The sequence below is a fragment of the Loxodonta africana genome, chromosome 8, assembly GCF_030014295.1.
Source record: "Loxodonta africana isolate mLoxAfr1 chromosome 8, mLoxAfr1.hap2, whole genome shotgun sequence".
NCBI classification, from domain to species: Eukaryota; Metazoa; Chordata; class Mammalia; order Proboscidea; family Elephantidae; genus Loxodonta; species Loxodonta africana.
Genome location: NC_087349.1, coordinates 116,602,645 through 116,622,154, shown reverse-complemented (window position 1 = coordinate 116,622,154; position 19,510 = coordinate 116,602,645). Strand labels below are relative to the sequence as shown.

At 43.5% G+C, this 19,510-nt stretch overlaps 1 protein-coding gene across 9 annotated transcripts in view; it reads right to left on the bottom strand.

Moving 5' to 3' along the window:
* The window catches only part of TNS3 (tensin 3), a 337,654-nt gene that overhangs the window by 24,099 nt on the left and 294,045 nt on the right, over positions 1 to 19,510 (bottom strand). For all 9 annotated transcript variants that reach the window (XM_064290241.1, XM_064290242.1, XM_064290245.1 and 6 more), the window contains 4 exons: positions 19,039 to 19,125; positions 8,723 to 8,854; positions 3,390 to 3,485; positions 227 to 304 (listed from right to left, as the gene is read on the bottom strand). In XM_064290241.1, coding sequence (XP_064146311.1) covers positions 227 to 304; positions 3,390 to 3,485; positions 8,723 to 8,854; positions 19,039 to 19,125 — 393 coding nt within the window. The remainder of the gene's footprint in view (positions 1 to 226; positions 305 to 3,389; positions 3,486 to 8,722; positions 8,855 to 19,038; positions 19,126 to 19,510) is intronic.

Here is a 19,510-nt window from a genome sequence, read left to right as displayed (position 1 = left end):
CTCTTTATAGAAACCTTTCATCAAAGCCTGTGATATGCAGAGGAGACCAGGGTAAATAGTCTGCCTTTTCTTGGGTTCACCCCAGAGTACGCGGTAGAAAAGAACTTCAAGTTTGATTTTTTTCTCAATGGATATCTTTAGATCCCTGAAACCACTGTGCCTTTAGCAGCTGTGGATGATCTTATATGGAGAGCCAAAGGCAGCAGTAAGGTCCTAACATCCTTACCTCTGTCTGGAATGAGCAGTTTGCAGGGCAAGGCCAACGGGGTGATTGAATGTTGATATACCAAAGCCGTCAGGCTCCCTGCAGAAGGAATGAACAGAAAAAAGAGAGTTAGCAACAGCTCTGAACTCATGTCATAAAAACTATCAGTTTTGCCAGCAAATATCAAACACCATCAGGTTACCACAGTGCTTTAATTCCTTCCCTATTCTTACCAAATATTTTTTTAAAAAAAAGAAAAAGAAAAACAAAAAAATGATGTTTGTCTAGGCGATCTTGGGAGAGGTCACTACATCAAGAGTTAGTGACAGGAAATTCCAAGCTTGTCTCCTTGAAAGGTTTCCCAGAGTGTGTACCAGCCACACAGGCGCACAGTGATGCTCTGAGAGGGAAAGAACTCCTCGGTTCTGTCACGTACACGTATGTCCTTGCCTTAGGGGGCCATGGCTCATACTGGCCTATGACACACTCAAGAGGAGACAGCCCTGAAGAAGCTGAGACCTTCTGCTGAACTTCAGGGTCCCTCCTCTCATCTGAACACTGGACTCGTACCTTGAGGAGCATCTGCTAGTATTCTTTGGGTCTACACTTCCATGTCCCACTATAGAAAAGGAAGTTCTAGATGAAGCATATTAATCCATTCTCATATCCTTGTGTCATTCAGAGGGGACTCCCCATATGTATCAGTTGTTTTAAACACTACCCCCAGCGCCTGGTTCAAACCCTCAGCTTCGGGAGCCAGATCTCCCCACCAGAAACCACTTAAATTTGGCTACATATGTTGTGTGAGATGTTCTACACTCACTCAAAGTTGTAGGCAGTTCAGTTTTGAGACGTGCAGTTCAGTTTTGAGAAGTGCTACGGAATACAGAAAAACCAGCAGAGCCATTCACATTGTGGTATGGCAAGGACTTCAGAAAGTTCATTTTGTTACAAATCCTACTTTACATATAAACAACACTATGAAAACAGTACATAAAAAAATGGAACAAAGAATGACATTTTAAGTATGTTGTTCTTAGCTTTAACTACAACTTTCTCTCTGAATTTTTCTGGAAAGATACTACCATAGACAATATCAAGGGATAAAGTAATTCAAATTCATAGCTAACTCTTGCAGTTAAATATGACAAGTCAGCAGTTAAACAGACTTCCCTCCACTTGGCCCCTGCCCTCTTACAGACACACACATACACACACAGGCATAGACAGAGACACATAGACAGAGACACAAACACACAGACACACACACACACACTTAGCAAGCCTAAGACCTCATCTTAGCTTAAGGACAGCTGGTCCCTCTGAGGTCATGACTGGGGATCCCTCCTTGAGGACAAATGGAGACTATCTATGAAGCACTGCTCCCGCCATCACACTTGGCTAGAGGCAAGTGGAAAAGCTATCAGTAGATACCTGTACTTCCAGAAAGCTTTTCTATTAATTGGAAAACCTCATACTTCCAAGGAACTCCTTTCAGCTCCTTGGAAATGGAACATGTAGTGCAATCTCTGTGGGTTACTTCGGAGCCCTTCAAGCTCTCTCAAGGAAAGGACCTTTGAGAGCTGCCCCCAGCCTCATCTTGCTGCTAGAAGAGAGGGCCCACTCCCTTCCCCTGCTCTAGGCAAAGGTTCCCAACTAATCCTCATGAAAGCTGTCCTTACAGCCCACAGATGAGACTGTAATAGATACTGTGCTGCTCAGCCAAATCATGAGCTGAAATGAAATTGCTGCAAAGGGCAAGCCCTTATATTTGTAGCAACTAAGGTTCCAACAAATGGTACTTTGGGCTAAACTTCAATAAAGTGGAAAGTTCAATGAAACGGTTGAGGGGTAAGCAAAGGGAACTACAGATAACTTAGCATATACACATCCTTACCAAATTACAAGAAATAAACCAAACAGTTTGCTGAATCTGAAACCAGGAGGTCTAAGATCAAGACAACTCCAACACCAAATGCTTCTAAAAGGGCTGTAAAAGTAATGATGCTTTTTGTCCACAGGGATGATTCATGTGGGTGAGCCCACTTAGTCCTTCCAACAAGCCTGGGAGGGAGGGATGGTTCTCATTTTACAGAGGAGAACGGATGCTAGGGAGTCCTGTGCCTGTCTCTATGCAGTAGGAGGGGTCATGTGCAAGCTCTAACCTCCGTCTCTGTCAAGGCTTGTCTGAGCACCTACCCTTTGCCCACTGCCCACCCACTGCCCCTGCCACTGCTTACCTTCTGTCCACCACCTGCCCAGTGCCCAGTGCTCACCCACTTCCCGCTGCCCACCTACCACCCACTGTTCACCCACTGCCCACTGCCTACCCACTGCTCACCCACTGCCCACTGCTCACCTACTGCCCACTGCCTGCCCACTGCTCACCCACTGCCCACTGCACACTCACTGCCCACAGCCCACCCACTATCCACTGCCCATGGCCCACCCATTGCCCATGGCCCACCCACTGCCCACTGCTCACCCACTGTCCACTGCCCACTGCTCACCCACTGCCCACCCACAGCCCACTGCCCACTGCCCATCCACCACCCATTGCCGTTGAGTTTATTCTGACTCATAGTAGCCCTGTAGGACAGAGTAGAACTGCCTGACAGGGTTTCTAAGGATGCAAATCTTTACAGAAGTAGACTGCTAAATCTTTCTCCCGTGGAGCTGCTGGTAGGTTCAAACTGCTGCCTTTTGGTTAGCATCTGAGTGCTTTACTCACTGTACCACCAGGGCACATGTCTGAGTGCCTACAGGGGTGGTATCTTGTCTGTAATTTCAGTCCTAGAATGGTACTTTCTGGGTTTTTTTGTGTGTGGTAAATTCAACAAAACATTTGCTATTCCACCATTCTTCACATGTACAGTTCAGTGACATTAATTTATGTTCCTGTTGTACAGCCGGGACGGTTACTTGTTCCCACATTTTTCCATAACCATTAACAGAAGCTCAGAGCCATCTAAGCATTCGTTTTTCAGAAAGCTTTCAGAAAAATTTCATATCCAGCTTATTTTAAAGGTAATAATTCAGGTCAGAGGCATCTCAGAACTGGAGACAAACCCCAACTGTCGTGAGTGAAAGCCCACGTGAGGGAGGGTCACGAATCTCCCATCAGACAGCACAGGGAGCTGGCCTCAGCATTCAGAGCCCCGAGGCTACCTCTCAGGTCACTCACCGAAGTACGGTTCATTCGGGCACCCTTTCAACCGCACTCCCTTCGGGGTACACTCAATCAAAAAGTGCCGGACGAGTTCACTGGCCAAATCTCCAGCTGTGATGAGAAAGAAGAAAAAAAAAAAAATTTCAAAATGAGCGAAGGAGAGGAGCTGAGAGTGAACAGCAATGAGAGCATAGAGCTATACGTGAGAAGGCACGTGTGACTGACTCTGTCACTGCAGCAGGTGGGTTGACAATACTCATCTAGGGATGGGAGCTAAGCGTAGGATGGCTGGGGGGCACAGAGGGTATGCGGCTAGAATCCCTGCAGGGGAGATTCTGGGATGGAGGTACCCAGGGGAGCTCTTGACATTCTGCAATAAACCCCAGTGAAGGGAATCAGATACAAACTTGGACCTCCAGTTCCAGTGTTGTTAGGTGCTGCAGCGTCGGCCCCGGCTTATAGCAACCCCATGCACAGCAGGATAAAACACTGCCCAGTCCTGCTCCACCCCCATGATGAGGTACAGACTAGGCCATTGTGATCCAGAGAGTTTGCACTGGCTGATTTTCACAAGTAGATCCTCAGGCCTTTCTTCTGAGTCCATCTTAGTCTGGAAGCTCTGCTGAAACCTGTTCAGCATCACAGGAACACACACGCCTTTACTGAGTGGAGGCTGTGCATGAGGAGCAATGGCTGGGAACTGAACCTGGGTCTCCCATATGGAAGGTGAGAATTCTACCACTGGGCCACCACAGCCCCTATCCAGCTCCAACAGATGGAAGAGAAGGGAACACAAAGTGATATATAAGAATGATCCACTGAAAAGAGCTGGAAGATGTGAGTCTTCTGGTTGCAATTTAGCCAAGAGGGCCTCGGTAAATAAACACCCCCAGAAAGAAAGCACTTAGTTACATGCGCAGAACACAAAGCAGTATCTGTTCACGCCCGCACAGGAATGCCTAGTGGTAGGAAACAGAAGAAAAAGGAATGCTTGCTCTACCCTAATGAATCCAACAGTAATGCACTGTCCAGCACTACCACCTGTGTGTTCGTCTGCTTAATTCAAGTTTGACACCTCCCATGGGAGGACCCCACTAGAGCTGAATTGGTCCCAGCATCTTGTCCATCCCATCTACCCACTGCCGTGGAGTCGATTCTGACTTATAGCGACCCCACAGAGTTTCCAAGGCTGTAAATTACTACAGAAGCAGACTGCCACATCTTTCTCCCATGGGCCCACTGGTAGTTTTGAACCACCACCTTTTCAGTTAGTAGTCCATCACTTTAACCACTGTGCCACCAGGGCTCCTATTTTGCCCATAGGAGGCTAAAAAATGATGTTTACAAACTACAGTGATGAAAATAAAGAGTGAGCGTCAGCATCTAGCAGGGGCAGCAAAGCTTGCAGAAAAGGAAATGGTCAGGTCACATAAAGGCCATATTAAATAAAAATGTGGGGGGCGGGGCACATCACCATTCGGTTAAAAGAAGAAAATTATCCATGGCTGCCAAACTACAGGAGATGCAAAGTTCAGGTCTGGAAGCCAGTTGTGAGAAATAACTGGAGCTCCATCTGCTTGGAGCTCTCTGGAGAACAGCTACACATCTGAAGTTGCCCTGAATTCCAGCACAAGAGTGATGACCAGGATGGTGTGGGCACTCACTCTGAACATTTACTGGTCTGGGGAACTCTCCTCTCACATATAGCTTTGAACCGTGAAATCGAAATGCCAAATCCAGGGGATGAAGAGAGGGTGGGGCGCTTGGTCAAAGACAACATTTAATTCCAGGAAGTCTGCTATTCAAATATCCTGTATCCGTTACCTTCCTCTTAAGAATGAGTCCAAAGTCTGTCTGAGAGGCAGGATGACACCTTCCTTCCTTAGAATGCTAAAGAAGGAAGAATATACAACTATCTGTATTCCCAAAATGATCATGTGTGTGGGATTTTTTTTTTTTTTTGCCCTTTCTTTATAACTTTCAACTGAAACCAAGAAACAAAGCAAAAAAGTGATAGCTGCGCTGCCATCCACTTGGTCAACACATTAATTTCTCGTCTCTATTTTTTTTTTTTTTTTAATAGACCTGCCAGGTGTTCTTGCCTTGAGCCTCTTTTTTCTATCATAACGTTCATTCAGCATGTTTCCAAACTAAGGCCTGAATGCCTTAAGCAATGCCTGAACAATCAGGCTCACTTTAGATTTTGTCTCAGCTACCTAGAGCTGCTATAACAGAAATACCACAAGTGGATGCCTTTAACAAACAGAAATTTATTCTCTCTCAGTCTAGTAGGCTAGAAGTCTGAATTCAGGGTGTCAGCTTCAGGGGAAGGCTTTCTCTCTCTGTCACTCTGGAGGAAGGTCCTTGTCATCACTCTTCCCCTGCTTGAGGAGCTTCTCAGCATAGGGACCCAGGGTCCAAAGAACGCACTATTCTCCTAGCTCTTGTTTCTTGGTGGTAATGAGGTCCCCCATGTCTCTCTGCTCGCTTCTCTCTTTTATATCTCAAAAGAGATTGACTTAAAATACAACCAAATCTTGTAGATTGAGTCCTGTGCCTCATTAACATAACTGGCACGAATCTCACCTTATTAACATCATAGAGGTAGGATTTATAACACATGGAAAGATCACATCAGATGACAAGATGGTGGACAATCACGCAATACTGGAAATTATGGCCTAGCCAAGTTGATAGATATCTTGGGGGGACACAGTTCAATCCATGACAGCTTTTAAGTGACAAAACCCATGTTTCCACTCGAAAATAGCAATTTGTTAAGCTTCAGGGTGCTCTAGACCCTATCTTTCAAAGCTTACCTGCCTCACCTTTCCTACACAAAACCAATTCCCCCTTTACCTACAAGACACAGCTCAGTCTGCACAGGTGTTTGGAGTCTGTGCCCTGACTGAGCCCTGTGGTCCTTCCCCACCTCATCTCCAACCCTTTCCATTCATGCAATCAACGGCTGACTTTGCCAAAACAAACCCATCTGTGTATCCTGAAGATACCCCAGTCATTCCTGAGGCTGGATTGCTTGGCGACCAAACCTGACTTTCTTCAAGGCCTAATTCAAAGGTGGTTTTCCCTAGGAAGCTTAAAGCAGAGGCTTCATCAAAGGATTTGGATAAATCCTTTTAGGTATTAACCATGAATGGGAGTGAGGCAGGTGGATGCCTATTTTTTTTTTTTTCTTTAAACATAGTGAGTTCAAAACCTTGGCTTATTCTATTTTCCCTGATTCCTGTTGAGCCAGGAAGCCCTAAAACCAAGTGACCTGGTGATTTCCCAGTCCATGATTTCCATTTTTGGGGAAAAGAGAGGGTAAAAGAATCCTTTCCTATTCCTTAGAGGTTCTGGCATAGTGGTGAAGAAGATGCGAAAGGGTAGGGTGAGATAAAAAGAAAAATAGAAGAAACCAAAAACCAAGGGTCTACCAACAATAGGATGAATAAATAAATCGCAGCATATTCATAGGATGGGACTATAAACAATGACAGAGAACAACAGCTACAAACAATCTTGAAAGTACAATGAATGAATCTCTAAAACATAATGTTGAGGAAAAGAAGCAAGTCACGAAAGAAAACATACATATTAGTTTTCTTTTGTAAAGTTAAAAACAGGAAAAACTATAATGTTTTGGGATTCATCTTTTGGTGGTTAATATAAAAACTTGAACTGCACTTTACTTCCTTAATAGGTTTCTTTTTGCAATGGTGTTGATAAATAATTTGACCTATTCTATGTATACTGCAGGATAGAGCAAGAGAGTAAATATTTGATGTTGGTGGGAACCTGTGGTGTGGTGGATTGCTTTTGTGTGGCCTTTCTCGCCGTGGTCTTGTAACTCCCACCCAAGTGATTTGGTAGAACTGTGTAAATAGAGTAACTGTGGCTCACCAAGGGGACTGGTCAATTTTGCCATCCTGCTTGGCTTTAAATGAGCAACCCCAGAGGCAAGAAGGAGAAGATCCCACCACCACCAAGGAAGAACAGCCAGGAAGAGACAGCGTGTCCTGTGGACCCGGGATCCCTGTGCTGAGAAGCTCCTGGAACCCAGAGACCGAAAGAGAGACAGAACTGTAACTCTGAGGATACCGAGAAACATTGGCAGGAGAGACCAGCAGGGGACCTCACAGTGGGCTTCCCAGCCCACTGAGTGAGAAAGCTGAGTGCTTGGGGTGCCTCTGGGGATTTATTGGCAGGGGGCTGAAAGAGCTTTGTAACCCTTGCCTAAGTAGGGCAGAGGCCGTTGAAAAGAGGCTGTCATGATCGAAGAACTGTATCCTAAATGTTCCTGAGCCTGAACTGTAACCTGGTACTTCCCTAATAAACCCCATGATCCTGAATATTGTCTGCGAGTTCTGTGTGGCCACTGCAATGAATTATCAAACCCATCAGAGAAGTAGAAAGTGCTGTGGAAGGGATGGTTGGTGCCAGAATTGGTAAAGATGGTGGAGAGAGGAGGCAGGTCTGACCTCTACCTCATAGGAATCAGCCTTGGGCTATTGATCTTGACTCTCCTCCCCCTTGTGAAGTTAGAGGAGGTCAGACACTGCCCCCATGCCGTTTTTATAGAACCAGACTTTTCTCTAAGTTGGATCCCCATGTTCTTTTCTACATTTTATTGAGTTAGTCCCTGCTGGCACAATTTGTTAAGTGCCCAACTACTAACTGAAAGGTTGTGGTTCAAACCCACCCAGAGGCACCTAGGAAAGAAAGTTTGGTGATCATCCTCTGAAAGGTCACAGCCTTGAAAACTCTATGGAGCATTCTACTATGCAACACACAGGGTTACCATGAGTCAGAATAGACTTGACAGTAGCTGGGTCGGTTTTGTTTGGTTACCTTGAGAAGGTGGTAATCTAGCACCTCTGGGCTTAGGGTAACACTGCTTTATATCAATCTTAAAAAAGTCTACTGGGTATAGATGCAAGAATTGTATATGTGATATGCTGACTTTTGTGTAAGAAAAAGGAGAAAACAATGCATGTTTGACAGTATTGATAGAGAATCAATGAAAAGATACACAAGAATTTTTTACAAACAGTTACTGATGAGAAGTTGAGGGGGTAGGGAGGTTGATGAGCTGAAAATGGAAGCAAGGTCTCTCAGTGGATTCCTTGTTCTATTCTGATTTTTGAACAATGGAATGTATTATCTAGTCACAAAATAAAAAATAACATTCTTTCTTGAGCAAGCATAGTACTTAATAAAATATACCTGAAAAATACTAAAAAGAAAACCTTTGAGTATTGTAACTCATGTAAGAACTTATTAGCACACAAATCATCAGCTGACACCCTAAGGAGCTGAGGGTACAGGATCAGTGCCTGGGGAGCTACCTTTCTTGTTCATCTGTAAGACTGAAGGCGGGGGAGTGGCCACCTTCATGGCCAGGCCGTAGGCGCCGCGGAAGGAATGGCTGTCCCGCACGATGAATGACCCAGGCTCCTTGTCCTTCAACATGGCAATGGCTAGAGGGGTGGGAGAGAAAGAAATGAGTGTCTGCAGCGTTAGGCTAAGGCTATCTCCATCTGTGACATCGAGAAGGTCCTCTTCCACTCACTCCATGTAAGAACTGGAGATTGATCCATCTGATGGAGGAATAACTTGGAATGGAGTAGAGGGACCGTGATAGAGGTGTTGTAGGACACACAGGGTTCGTGGGGGTACCAGCTGTGAAGGAGGAAGGAAAAAGGTCCACCCTTTCCTCAGCACCCACAGGGGCGGGGACTATCCTGCCCACAAGGCCTCTTGGCACCCTGCGAAGTCAGCACAGGTGGCTCACCAGACAGCCCAGGAGGCCCAGGATACCCCAGCATGAATAAGTGGACCTGCCAAGCAGACACAGGTGTGGAGCAAGAGTGGAATCTGAGCTGCCACACCATGTCCCTGCCCTCTACACTCCATGGTAGTGTTTTTCTTAAGGATTATACAGCATGTGCTTTTTCAAGAAGATAAAAGGAAAGGAGTTTCTAATCACAGATTATAAAGAGAGAAAGGATATACCCCAAAAGTTCCTGAGTGTTAAACACAAATTCCAAGACCCATCTCAGGAGCCCTGTGGCATCAGGCCAGCCCTACAGACCGAGCCTAGCTTATGGCTGCACAACCTTCTCTCCACGGCCCTGATCAGTCAGGGCTGACAACTGAGCCCGTAGCTCCCCAGGGAGGGCTGGAGGGGATGCAGTTCAACATAACTGATGTTTAAAACAAGATGAAAGGGAAACTGCCCCCTTCACGCTCAGAATCTGGCACTCCCAGGTCCTCACCTCGTGATTTAGGAAGAAAGAGGGGCTGTGTTAGGGAAATGTGGACCACAAGCTTGAGGCTGCCCAGACCCAGGCCAGAATTTCCTTGGATAACAAGCAAATCTCAGAATTTTATTCACAGATCATTACTCTTCTTTGTGTGTGCTCTCTGTGGTTTATTATATATATGGATATATATGCATGCACACACACACCTGTATATACATATGGATACATGCAGAACACACATACATACACCCATACACATTATGTAACCACATGTATTTTTTTGGCTATTGTTGCTGCTGTTCCAAAATTGTATATGTCTTATCCTTTACCAAAAATTTCCTTTTCTCCTGTGTATTTCTTAGTGGCATTGCTTACCTTGGTCAGACTGTGCACACTTAACCCACATTCTATGCTACCTTTGCCATCACCTAAAATAACAGGTGTCTACCATCTTGAGAGTGATTCCCCGTCATACACCCTACCTATCCCTGGTAACCACCAATGAACGCAGATCTCTGTATATATATCTGTCTTCCTATAAGTGTTCAATCATACAATATTTCTCCTTTAGTGACTGACTTATTTCACTGAGCATAATGTCCTCCAGATTCACTCATGTTATAATACGTTTTGAAAATTCATCATTATTCTTTATGGCTTTGTGGAATTCAATTTATGTACCACATTTTGTTTAGCCATTCATCCATTGATGGGCACTTAGGTTGTTTCCATCTTTTACCTATTGTGAATAATGCTTCAGTGAACATAGGTGTGCATATGTCTATTCATGTCTCATTTACTGGACCTGTATATACCTAAGAGTGGGATTGATGGATCATGTTGTTGTTGTTGTTGTTAGGTGCCATCGAGTTGGTTCCGACTCATAGCGACCCTATGCACAACAGAACGAAAAACTGCCTGCTCCTGCGCCATCCTTATAATCGTTGTTATGCTTGAGCTCATTGTTGCAGCCACTGTCAATCCACCTCGTTGAGGGTCTTCCTCTTTTCCGCTGACCCTGTACTCTGCCAAGCATGATGTCCTTCTCCTGGGACTCATCCCACCTGACAACATGTCCAAAGTATGTAACACACAGTCTCGCCATCCTTGCCTCTAAGGAGCATTCTGGCCGCACTTCTTCTAAGACAGACTTCTTCGTTCTTTTGGCAGTCCATGGTATATTCAATATTCTTTGCCAACACCACAATTCAAAGGCGTCAACTCTTCTTCGGTCTGCTTATTCATTGTCCAGCTTTCATATGCATATGATGCGATTGAAAATACCATGGCTTGGATCAGGCGCACCTTAGTCTTCAGGGTGACGTCTCTGCTCTTCCACACTTTGAAGAGGTCCTTTGCAGCAGATTTGCCCAATGCAATGCGTCTTCTGATTTCTTGACTGCTGCTTCCATAGCTGTTGATTGTGGATCCAAGTAAAATGAAATCCTTGACAACTTCAATCTTTTCTCCGTTTGTTATGATATTGCTCATTGGTCCAGTTGTGAGGGTTTTTGTTTTCTTTATGTTGAAGTGTAATCCATACTGAAGGCTATGGTTTTTGATCTTCATTATTAAGTGCTTCAAGTCCACTTCACTTTCAGCAAGCAAGGTTTGTGTCATCTACATAACCCAGGCTGTTAATGAGTCTTCCTCCAATCCTGATGCCCCGTTCTTCTTCATACAGTCCAGCTTCTGGCATTATTTGTTCAGCATACAGATTGAATAGGTATGGTGAAAGAATACAACCCTGACGCACACCTTTCCTGACTTTAAACCAATCAGTAGCCCCTTGTTCTATCCGAACAACTGCCTCTTGATCCATGTACAGGTTCCTCATGAGCACAATTAAGTGTTCTGGAATTCCCATTCTTCGCAGTGTTATCCATAGTTTGTTATGATCCACACAGTTGAATGCCTTTGCACAGTCAATAAAACACAGGTAAACATCCTTCTGGTATTCTCTGCTTTCAGCCAGGATCCATCTGACATCAGCAATGATATCCCTGGTTCCACGTCCTCTTCTGAAACCGGCCTGAATTTCTGGCAGATCCCTATTGATACACTGCTGCAGCCGTTTTTGAATGATCTTCAGCAAAATTTTGCTAGCATGTGATATTAACGATATTGTTCTATAATTTCCACATTTGGTTGGATCACCTTTCTTGGGAATAGGCATAAGCATGGATCTCTTCCAGTCAGTTGGCCGGGAGGCTGTCTTCCATATTTCTTGGCATAGATGAGTGAGCACCTCCAGCATTGCATCTGTTTGTTGAAACATCTCAATTGATATTCCTTCAATTCCTGGAGCCTTGTTTTTCGCCAATGCCTTCAGAGCAGCTTGGACTTCTTCCTTCAGTACCATCAGTTCCTGATCATATGCCACCTCTTGAAATGGTTGAATATCAACTAATTCTTTTTGGTATAATGACTCTGTGTATTCCTTCCATCTTCTTTTGATGCTTCCTGTGTTATTTAATATTTTTCCCATGGAATCCTTCACTATTGCAACTGGAGGCTTGGATTTTTTCTTCAGTTCTTTCAGCTTGGGAAATGCCGAGCATGTTCTTCCCTTTTGGTTTTCCATCTCCAGCTCTTTGCACATGTTATTATAATACTTTACTTTGTCTTCTTGAGAGGCCCTTTGAAATCTTCTGTTCAGTTCTTGTACTTCATCAGTTCTTCCTCTTGCTTTAGCTGCTCGACGCTCAAGAGTAAGTTTTAGAGTCTCCTCTGACATCCATCTTGGTCTTTTCTTTCTTTCCTGTCTTTTCAGTGACCTCTTGCTTTCTTCATGGATGATGTCCTTGATGTCATTCCACAACTCGTCTGCTCTGCGGTCACGAGTGTTCAATGCGTCAAATCTATTCTTCAGATGGTCTCTAAATTCAGGTGGGATATACTCAAGGTCCTTGGAAACTTTATGGGGCAGTTCTATTCTGTCCTGTAGGGTCGCTATGAGTCGGAATCGACTCGACGGCAGTGGGTTTGGGTATACTCGAGGTCATAATTTGGCTCTCGTGGACTTGCTCTGATTTTCTTCAGTTTCAGCTTGAACTTGCATATGAGCAATTGATGGTCTGTTCCACTGTCGGCCCCTGGCCTTGTTCTGACTGATGATATTGAACTTTTCCATCGTCTCTTTCCACAGATGTAGTCAATTTGATTTCTGTGTGTTCCGTCTGGCGAGGTTCATGTGTATAGTCGCCGTTTATGTTGGCGAAAGAAGGTATTTGCAATGAAGAAGTCATTGGTCTTGCAAAATTCTATCATTCGATCTCCGGCATTGTTTCTATCACCAAGGCCATATTTTCCAACTACGGATCCTTCTTCTTCGTTTCCAGCTTTTGCATTCCAATCGCCAGTAATTATCAATGCATCTTGATTGCATGTTCGATCAATTTCAGACTGCAGCAGCTGATAAAAATCTTCTATTTCTTCATCTTTGGCCCTAGTGGTTGGTGCGTAAATTTGAATAATAGTCGTATTAACTGGTCTTCCTTGTCTCCTTGTAGGCATATGGATATTATCCTATCACCGACAGCGTTGTACTTCAGGATAGATTTTGAAATGTTCTTTTTGACGATGAATGCAACACCATTCCTCTTCAAGCGGTTATTCCCGGCATAGTAGACTATATGATTGTCTGATTCAAAATGGCCAATACCACTCAATTTCAGCTCACTAATGCCTAGGATATCGACGTTTATGGGTTCCATTTCATTTCTGACGATTTCCAATTTTCCTAGATTCATACTTCGTACATTCCAGGTTCTGATTATTAATGGATGTTTGCAGCTGTTTCGTCTCATTTTGAGTCGTGCCTCATCAGCAAATGAAGGTCCCGGAAGCTTTACTCCATCCACGTCATTAAGGTCGACTCTACTTTGAGAAGGCAGCTCTTCCCCAGGCATCTTTTAAGTGCCTTCCAACCTGGGGGGCTCATCTTCCAGCACTATATCAGACAATGTTCCACTGCTATTCATAAGGTTTTCACTGGCTAATGCTTTTCAGAAGTAGACTGCCGGATCTTTCTTCCTAGCCTGTCTTGGTCTGGAAGCTCAGCTGAAACCTGTCCTCCGTGGGTGACCCTGCTGATATCTGAATACCGGTGGCATAGCTTCCAGCATCACAGCAACACACAAGCCCCCACAGTAGGACAAACTGACAGACACGTGGGGGTGATGGATCAGAAGTTATTTCTATTTCTAGTTTCTTGAGGAAGTACCATACCATTTTCCATAGTGGTTGTACCATTTTACAATCCCACCAGCAGTGGATAAGGGTTCTATTCTCCCCACATTCTTGCCAGCATTTGTTGTTTTTTTTTATTGGTGCCATTTTAGCAGGGGTGAGATGGTATCTCATTGTAGTTTAATTTGCATCTCTCTAATGGCTAGTGACCACAAGCATTTTTTCATGTGTTTGTTGGTGAAATGTCTGTGCGCATCCTTTGCCCATTTTTTAATTGAGTTGTTTGTCTTTCTGTTGTTGAGTTGTTGAAGCTTTCCGTTTTTTAGAGATAAGCCCTTTTCAAATATGTCATTCCCAAATTTTCTCCCTGTTTGTACGTTCTCTTTTTACTCTTTTGACAAGGTCTTTGATAAGCATAAGCATTTGGTTTTCATGAGGTCCCAGTTACGTAACCTGTCTTCTGCTGTTTCTGCATTTACACTTGTGTTTGATAACCTACTTTCGAAAAAAAAAAATAGGTCCCATAGTTTTGTCTCTACATTATCTTCCAGGAACTTTATAGTTTTAGCTCTAACATTCAGGTCTTTGATAAATTTTGAGTATTTGTGTATGGTGTGAGGTATGGATCTTGTTTCATTTTTCTAAAAATAGGTATCCAGTTTTGTCACCACCACTGTTAAAGAGACTGTTTCTTCCCCATTGACTGGACTTTAACCCCCTGTTGAAAATCAGTTGTCCATAGATGAATGGATTTTTTTTCTGGGTTCTCAATTCTATTCCATTGGTCTATGTGTCTGTCGTTGAACCAGTACCAGGCTGTTTTGATTACTGTGGCTGTATAGTATGTTCTGAGATTGAGAAATGCGAGATCTCTTACTTTGTTCTCTTCTTCAATGTTGCTTTGGCTCTTTGGGGCTTCTTTCCTTTCCATATAAAGTTGGTGATTAGTTTTACAATTTCAGTAAAGAATGTTGCTGGAATTTGGACTGGTATTACATTGTACCTATAGATCACTTTGTGTAATACTGATATTTTCACAATGTTTATTCTACCAATCCATCAGCATGGAATGTTTTTCCATTTATATAGGTCTCTTTTAGTATCTTGTAGTAATGTTTTATAGTTTTCATCGTATAGATCTTTTACAATCCTGGTTGGGTTTATTCGTAGGTATTTTATCCTTTGGGGGGCTATTGTAAAAGGTATTGTTTTCTCGATCTCCTTTTCAGAGTTCTCCTTGTTAGTGTAGAAGAACCCTACTGATTTTTGTATGTTGATCTTATAACCTGCAACTTTGCTGAATTCTTCTATTAGATCCAGTAGCTTTCTTGTGGAATCTCTGGGATTTTCTATGTATAGAATCACATCATCTGTGAGTAGAGATAGTTTTACTTTTTCTTTTCTGATTTGGATATGCTTTACTTTTTTTCTTGCTTTGGCTAGAACTTCCAATACAATATTGAATAAGAGTGGTGATGATGGCCATCCTTGTCTCATTCCTATGCTTGAGGGGGAGCGTTTCAGTCTTTCTCCATTGAGAATAATGTTGGCTGTTGGTTTTGTATTTATGCCCTTAACTATGTTGAGAAATTTCCTTTCTATTCCTATTCTCCTGAGAGTTTTATCAAGAGAGGGTGTTGGATTTTACCAAATGCCTTTTCTGCATCAATTAAGATGATCATGTGATCCTTTTCCTTTGTTTTATTACCATCACTCTTTATTAAAGAGAAAATTTGGGATTTAAAGTATAAAGTTATACAAAATTACAGCTGTGGAAACACAGTCTTCTTTAATATCAAAGGTTGTCTGGAGTAGATTAGCATATGGGACACAACCACTAAATGGCAGGACACCCATGTTTCCTCTCATAAATAACTCATGGTGTTTTCCACCACAGGCCTCCTGTGTTTTGCTAAGTCAGTCCATCCCACAGTTGTGGTAGCTGTTGGGCTATAAGGGTTTCCTCCACCACTTTTCAGCGGCCCTGTGTCCTTGCCCCGTGTGCAGAGTGAGGCGATGTGGGACAAGCTCAATACCCTCCTTCTGGCTGCACAAAGGCCCCTAAACCAGATCTATGGAGAGAAACCAGGAGAGGACCAAATAGGGACAGATTCGGTTTGACCCCAGAAAAAGGTGCACATCTGATGCTTGCGATACTAAAGCCAGAGCTTCTCTGAGCCACTGCTGCCCTACCAAGTCCAAGATGGTAGCTCAGGGCGCTGGGGAGAGGGATGCCCTGGGGTGGGGCAGCCCCCAGGTACCTTCCTCTAAAAATGGTTCTGGTAACACTGGGATTGGTAAAGGAGAGCCTCTAACCCTGTATGCTAGTGGATTTTTCTCATAGAACATGTTCTAAATTTTGGGGGCTAAGCATGTATTTTTTTTTTTTTTTAAGTAGGAATTAAATCACAGAGAAAACCTTTTTCAATTGTTATATACCTTATCAGAGCTTTTTTGTTTGTTTTTTAAGTCACGATTTACTTTACTGTGATGAACAGAAGTGCCTTGACCTCATGGGCCTCAGACTTTTGGTCCAATGGGGGTGCCACCAAGAAAACACCAGTCTTGCTCTGGAGGATCCTCTTCTCCAAGGCAAGGGCCCCTTGGGAAGTTCCAGCCACTACACCCTGGACAGATTTCACCTGCCCAGTAAGTCAGGGCTGGGTGGGGCAAGGAAGATATGCCAGAAAGGGAAGCTATAGGATAATTTTAGACCCACTATTTTTTTAAAGCACAAATGAGTTTAGGAGTCCAATGTGCTGAAGTTGTAAAAATGAGCTTTTATATATCCCACATGCCAAGTAGTCAGCCTCAGCTTGGGCATCAGGTTCCCCTTTAAAGATGGTGGTAGGCAGTGGAGGGAGAAAAGGGTACAGGTTCTCATCTCAACTCCACCCCTTATAACTAATACTTTCAAAGACAGTTCAGACAAACAAAAGCCTGAGAAAATACAAATGGATCAATAATACCGGTCTCTTCTTTCTGAAGTATGTTCACGTTCACCATAGAAAAATCCCAAGGAGTTAATCTTGCAACATTAATATGTGAAAAATTGCACTCTGAAGGAGGCTATCTTATTTCTTTTATGCTGCACCTCCTAAGTAGCTACCTGAAATTTCATTGCAGCTTTTCTACAACAAAGCACATCATAAGAGTCACGACCAAATTAAGCAAAACCCAAGGGTGGCCTCCTGCTCTTTGGAGAAGTAAGGACATCCAGGAGACCATGGCCTGTCTGTGTGCTGGTTGTCTTCTATATAAAATGTCTAGAAATTGGAGGAAGTTAGACTTTGAGAGTCCAGCAGAAAAAACTAACACCTAATAAAACATATTAGCCAATTTTAGATGGAGCACACCCATAGAAACATTTTTAAATGTGTGGCTAAAATGAAAGGAATGATAACAAAAACTACCTTTTTTGGGGGCACCCACTATGTGCTGGTAACACAGTAGGTGCTTCCCACAAGTATCCTTCACAATGGCCCTAGAAGACAGGCATGATCACCTCTATTCTACAAAGAAATTCAGTGGCAACTGCAACCCAAATGTGTGCTCTGCGGTTGCAGCCTTTTGCAACACCATTGCTTTTGCGAATACAATCATTGTGACCAGGTTAACTAGAGGAGGGGGGTCTGCAAAGAATCTTCTAGAACATGGCACTCGAAGAACCACTCACAGTTTGTCTAATGGGGCAAGGCAAAGAAGGGCTCTAGCTTAAGGCCAAGATTAGGTTCCCCGTGACAAGAAGAGGGGACAGAATGGTGGCAACAAGAACACAGCACCAAGCCACACCAGAGCCCATTAAACACTGCAGGGTAGCATTTTCACAAAAGGCCAATTCAGGATAAGAAAAGTCTTTCCAGGGCATATTTTTCTTTCTTTCTTTTTTTTTTTTCCATTTAAAATGACAATAGCTTCATTGAGTTCATGGAAAGAAATGCACATTCTTACAACTTCTATTATCTACTTAATTGAACAGAAGAATTTCAATGAGAAAATCTGACAGTACTGTTTTTCAGCCACTAAACGCTTCACCTTCAGGCACTTTTGAGACACAATCATGAGGAGAAGGCTGGATGATTTTTCCGCCTGAAGTTAGAATAACGGGCACAGTGCAGTCACATGTTTCAGGCTGCTGGTGGTGGTTCTGTCAGAACTCACTGCTTTTATCGTCCCCTCCCTGCCTCCAAGCCAGCATCCACATACAGCGCCAGGCATGAGTGTCATTTCCGGGGTGCCAGATCCCAGTCCTCCGGGCACGGCCTTGCCCTGGTTCCACATCCTTCACTCTGCAGCAAGCCCAAGAGCCAGGAGCTCTATCTGCCCCCAAAGCCATTTCCAGAGGCCAACCCCAAGCTGCTTTGTCAAACCCTGTGGTGGGGACCGCAAGCTCCTGGGGCTGAGACCAGCACGGTGTGGGGACTTGAGGAATTCATCTCAACAAATGAATGCTGATCACCCAAGAGTCTGCCATCTGAGAGGGTCTGCCACTCTGAGCAGATTATCAGCCTCCTTTTCTGACGTGATCTCGTTGCTCAAAAATATTAATAATTTCAAATTTTTTAAAATTGCCCTTTGGGTGAACCAGGCACGTAGAGAATCTGTCTAGTTTGCATCTGAAGCATTAGCTTAATTCTTCAGCTAGGTCTTATTACTATTCTGATTATTCCACTTCCCTCCACCCCAAGGTAACCACTCATCTTCTTTCATCTGGAGGCATTTGCCTGTCTTAGATATTTCAAATAAGTGGGATCATGCGATATTTGTACTTTTGTGTCTGGCTTATTTAACTTAACCTAACGTTTCCAAGGTTCATCTACATGGTGGCATGTGTCAGAACTTGATTTCTCTAGATCTTACTATGACTATGCACTTGCTTTCCATATTTGAACTAATGAAGGTATGCAGATGTAATGCATACCGTCGGGCAGAGCTTCTGGCTGGTGGAAGCGGCCAAAAATGACACACCACATGCTGGAATCTTACGGCTGTGTCTTGTTCCCTCTCCGACGCCCTCATTAGCACTGAGTTCTTCCCACAAAAATCTAAAGATCATAGCATATCCCCCCTGAAGGCATGTCATCAAGTGTAGACCTTGCTCTAATTCAACCCATACTGAAAGGATGGTTCTCAGACACGCCCACACACAAGGAATCTTAAGTGCTCAGCACAACAGATGTCCAAGGAAACCGGATTTCATGGCCTACCTTGTTCTCGTGAAATATCTGGCTTGTACCAGTACTTGGATGTGTCTTGGACAAATTTCACTGTCACAAGTTTATCACCTGGATTATCTGTAAAACACAATTCAAAGGGAGTAACTTGAAGGGTGTTATTTATTGCAACCTCTCACCTCTGATTAACCTAGTTCAAATTCCAATCCCTGGGACCAGGGCAGAGTACTGTACAAGGAAACCACGCTATGTTTGAAATGACTGTCTTGGCAGAGGAGAGACTGTTTTAATAACACAGACAAATACAACATGATACTCTGATTAGGACTTTGCAATACATTTCAAAATACATAGATATGAAGCAAATAGTGCAAGATTGGTGTTTAATCAGTGTATCTTATTATTTCTTATACATTTGAAATACTGCATAATTAAATCTTAAATGAATTCATTTAGTTTTAAAAAGAAAGTTATTTTTAGGAAGAAAAAAAAAAAAAGTAGAGCC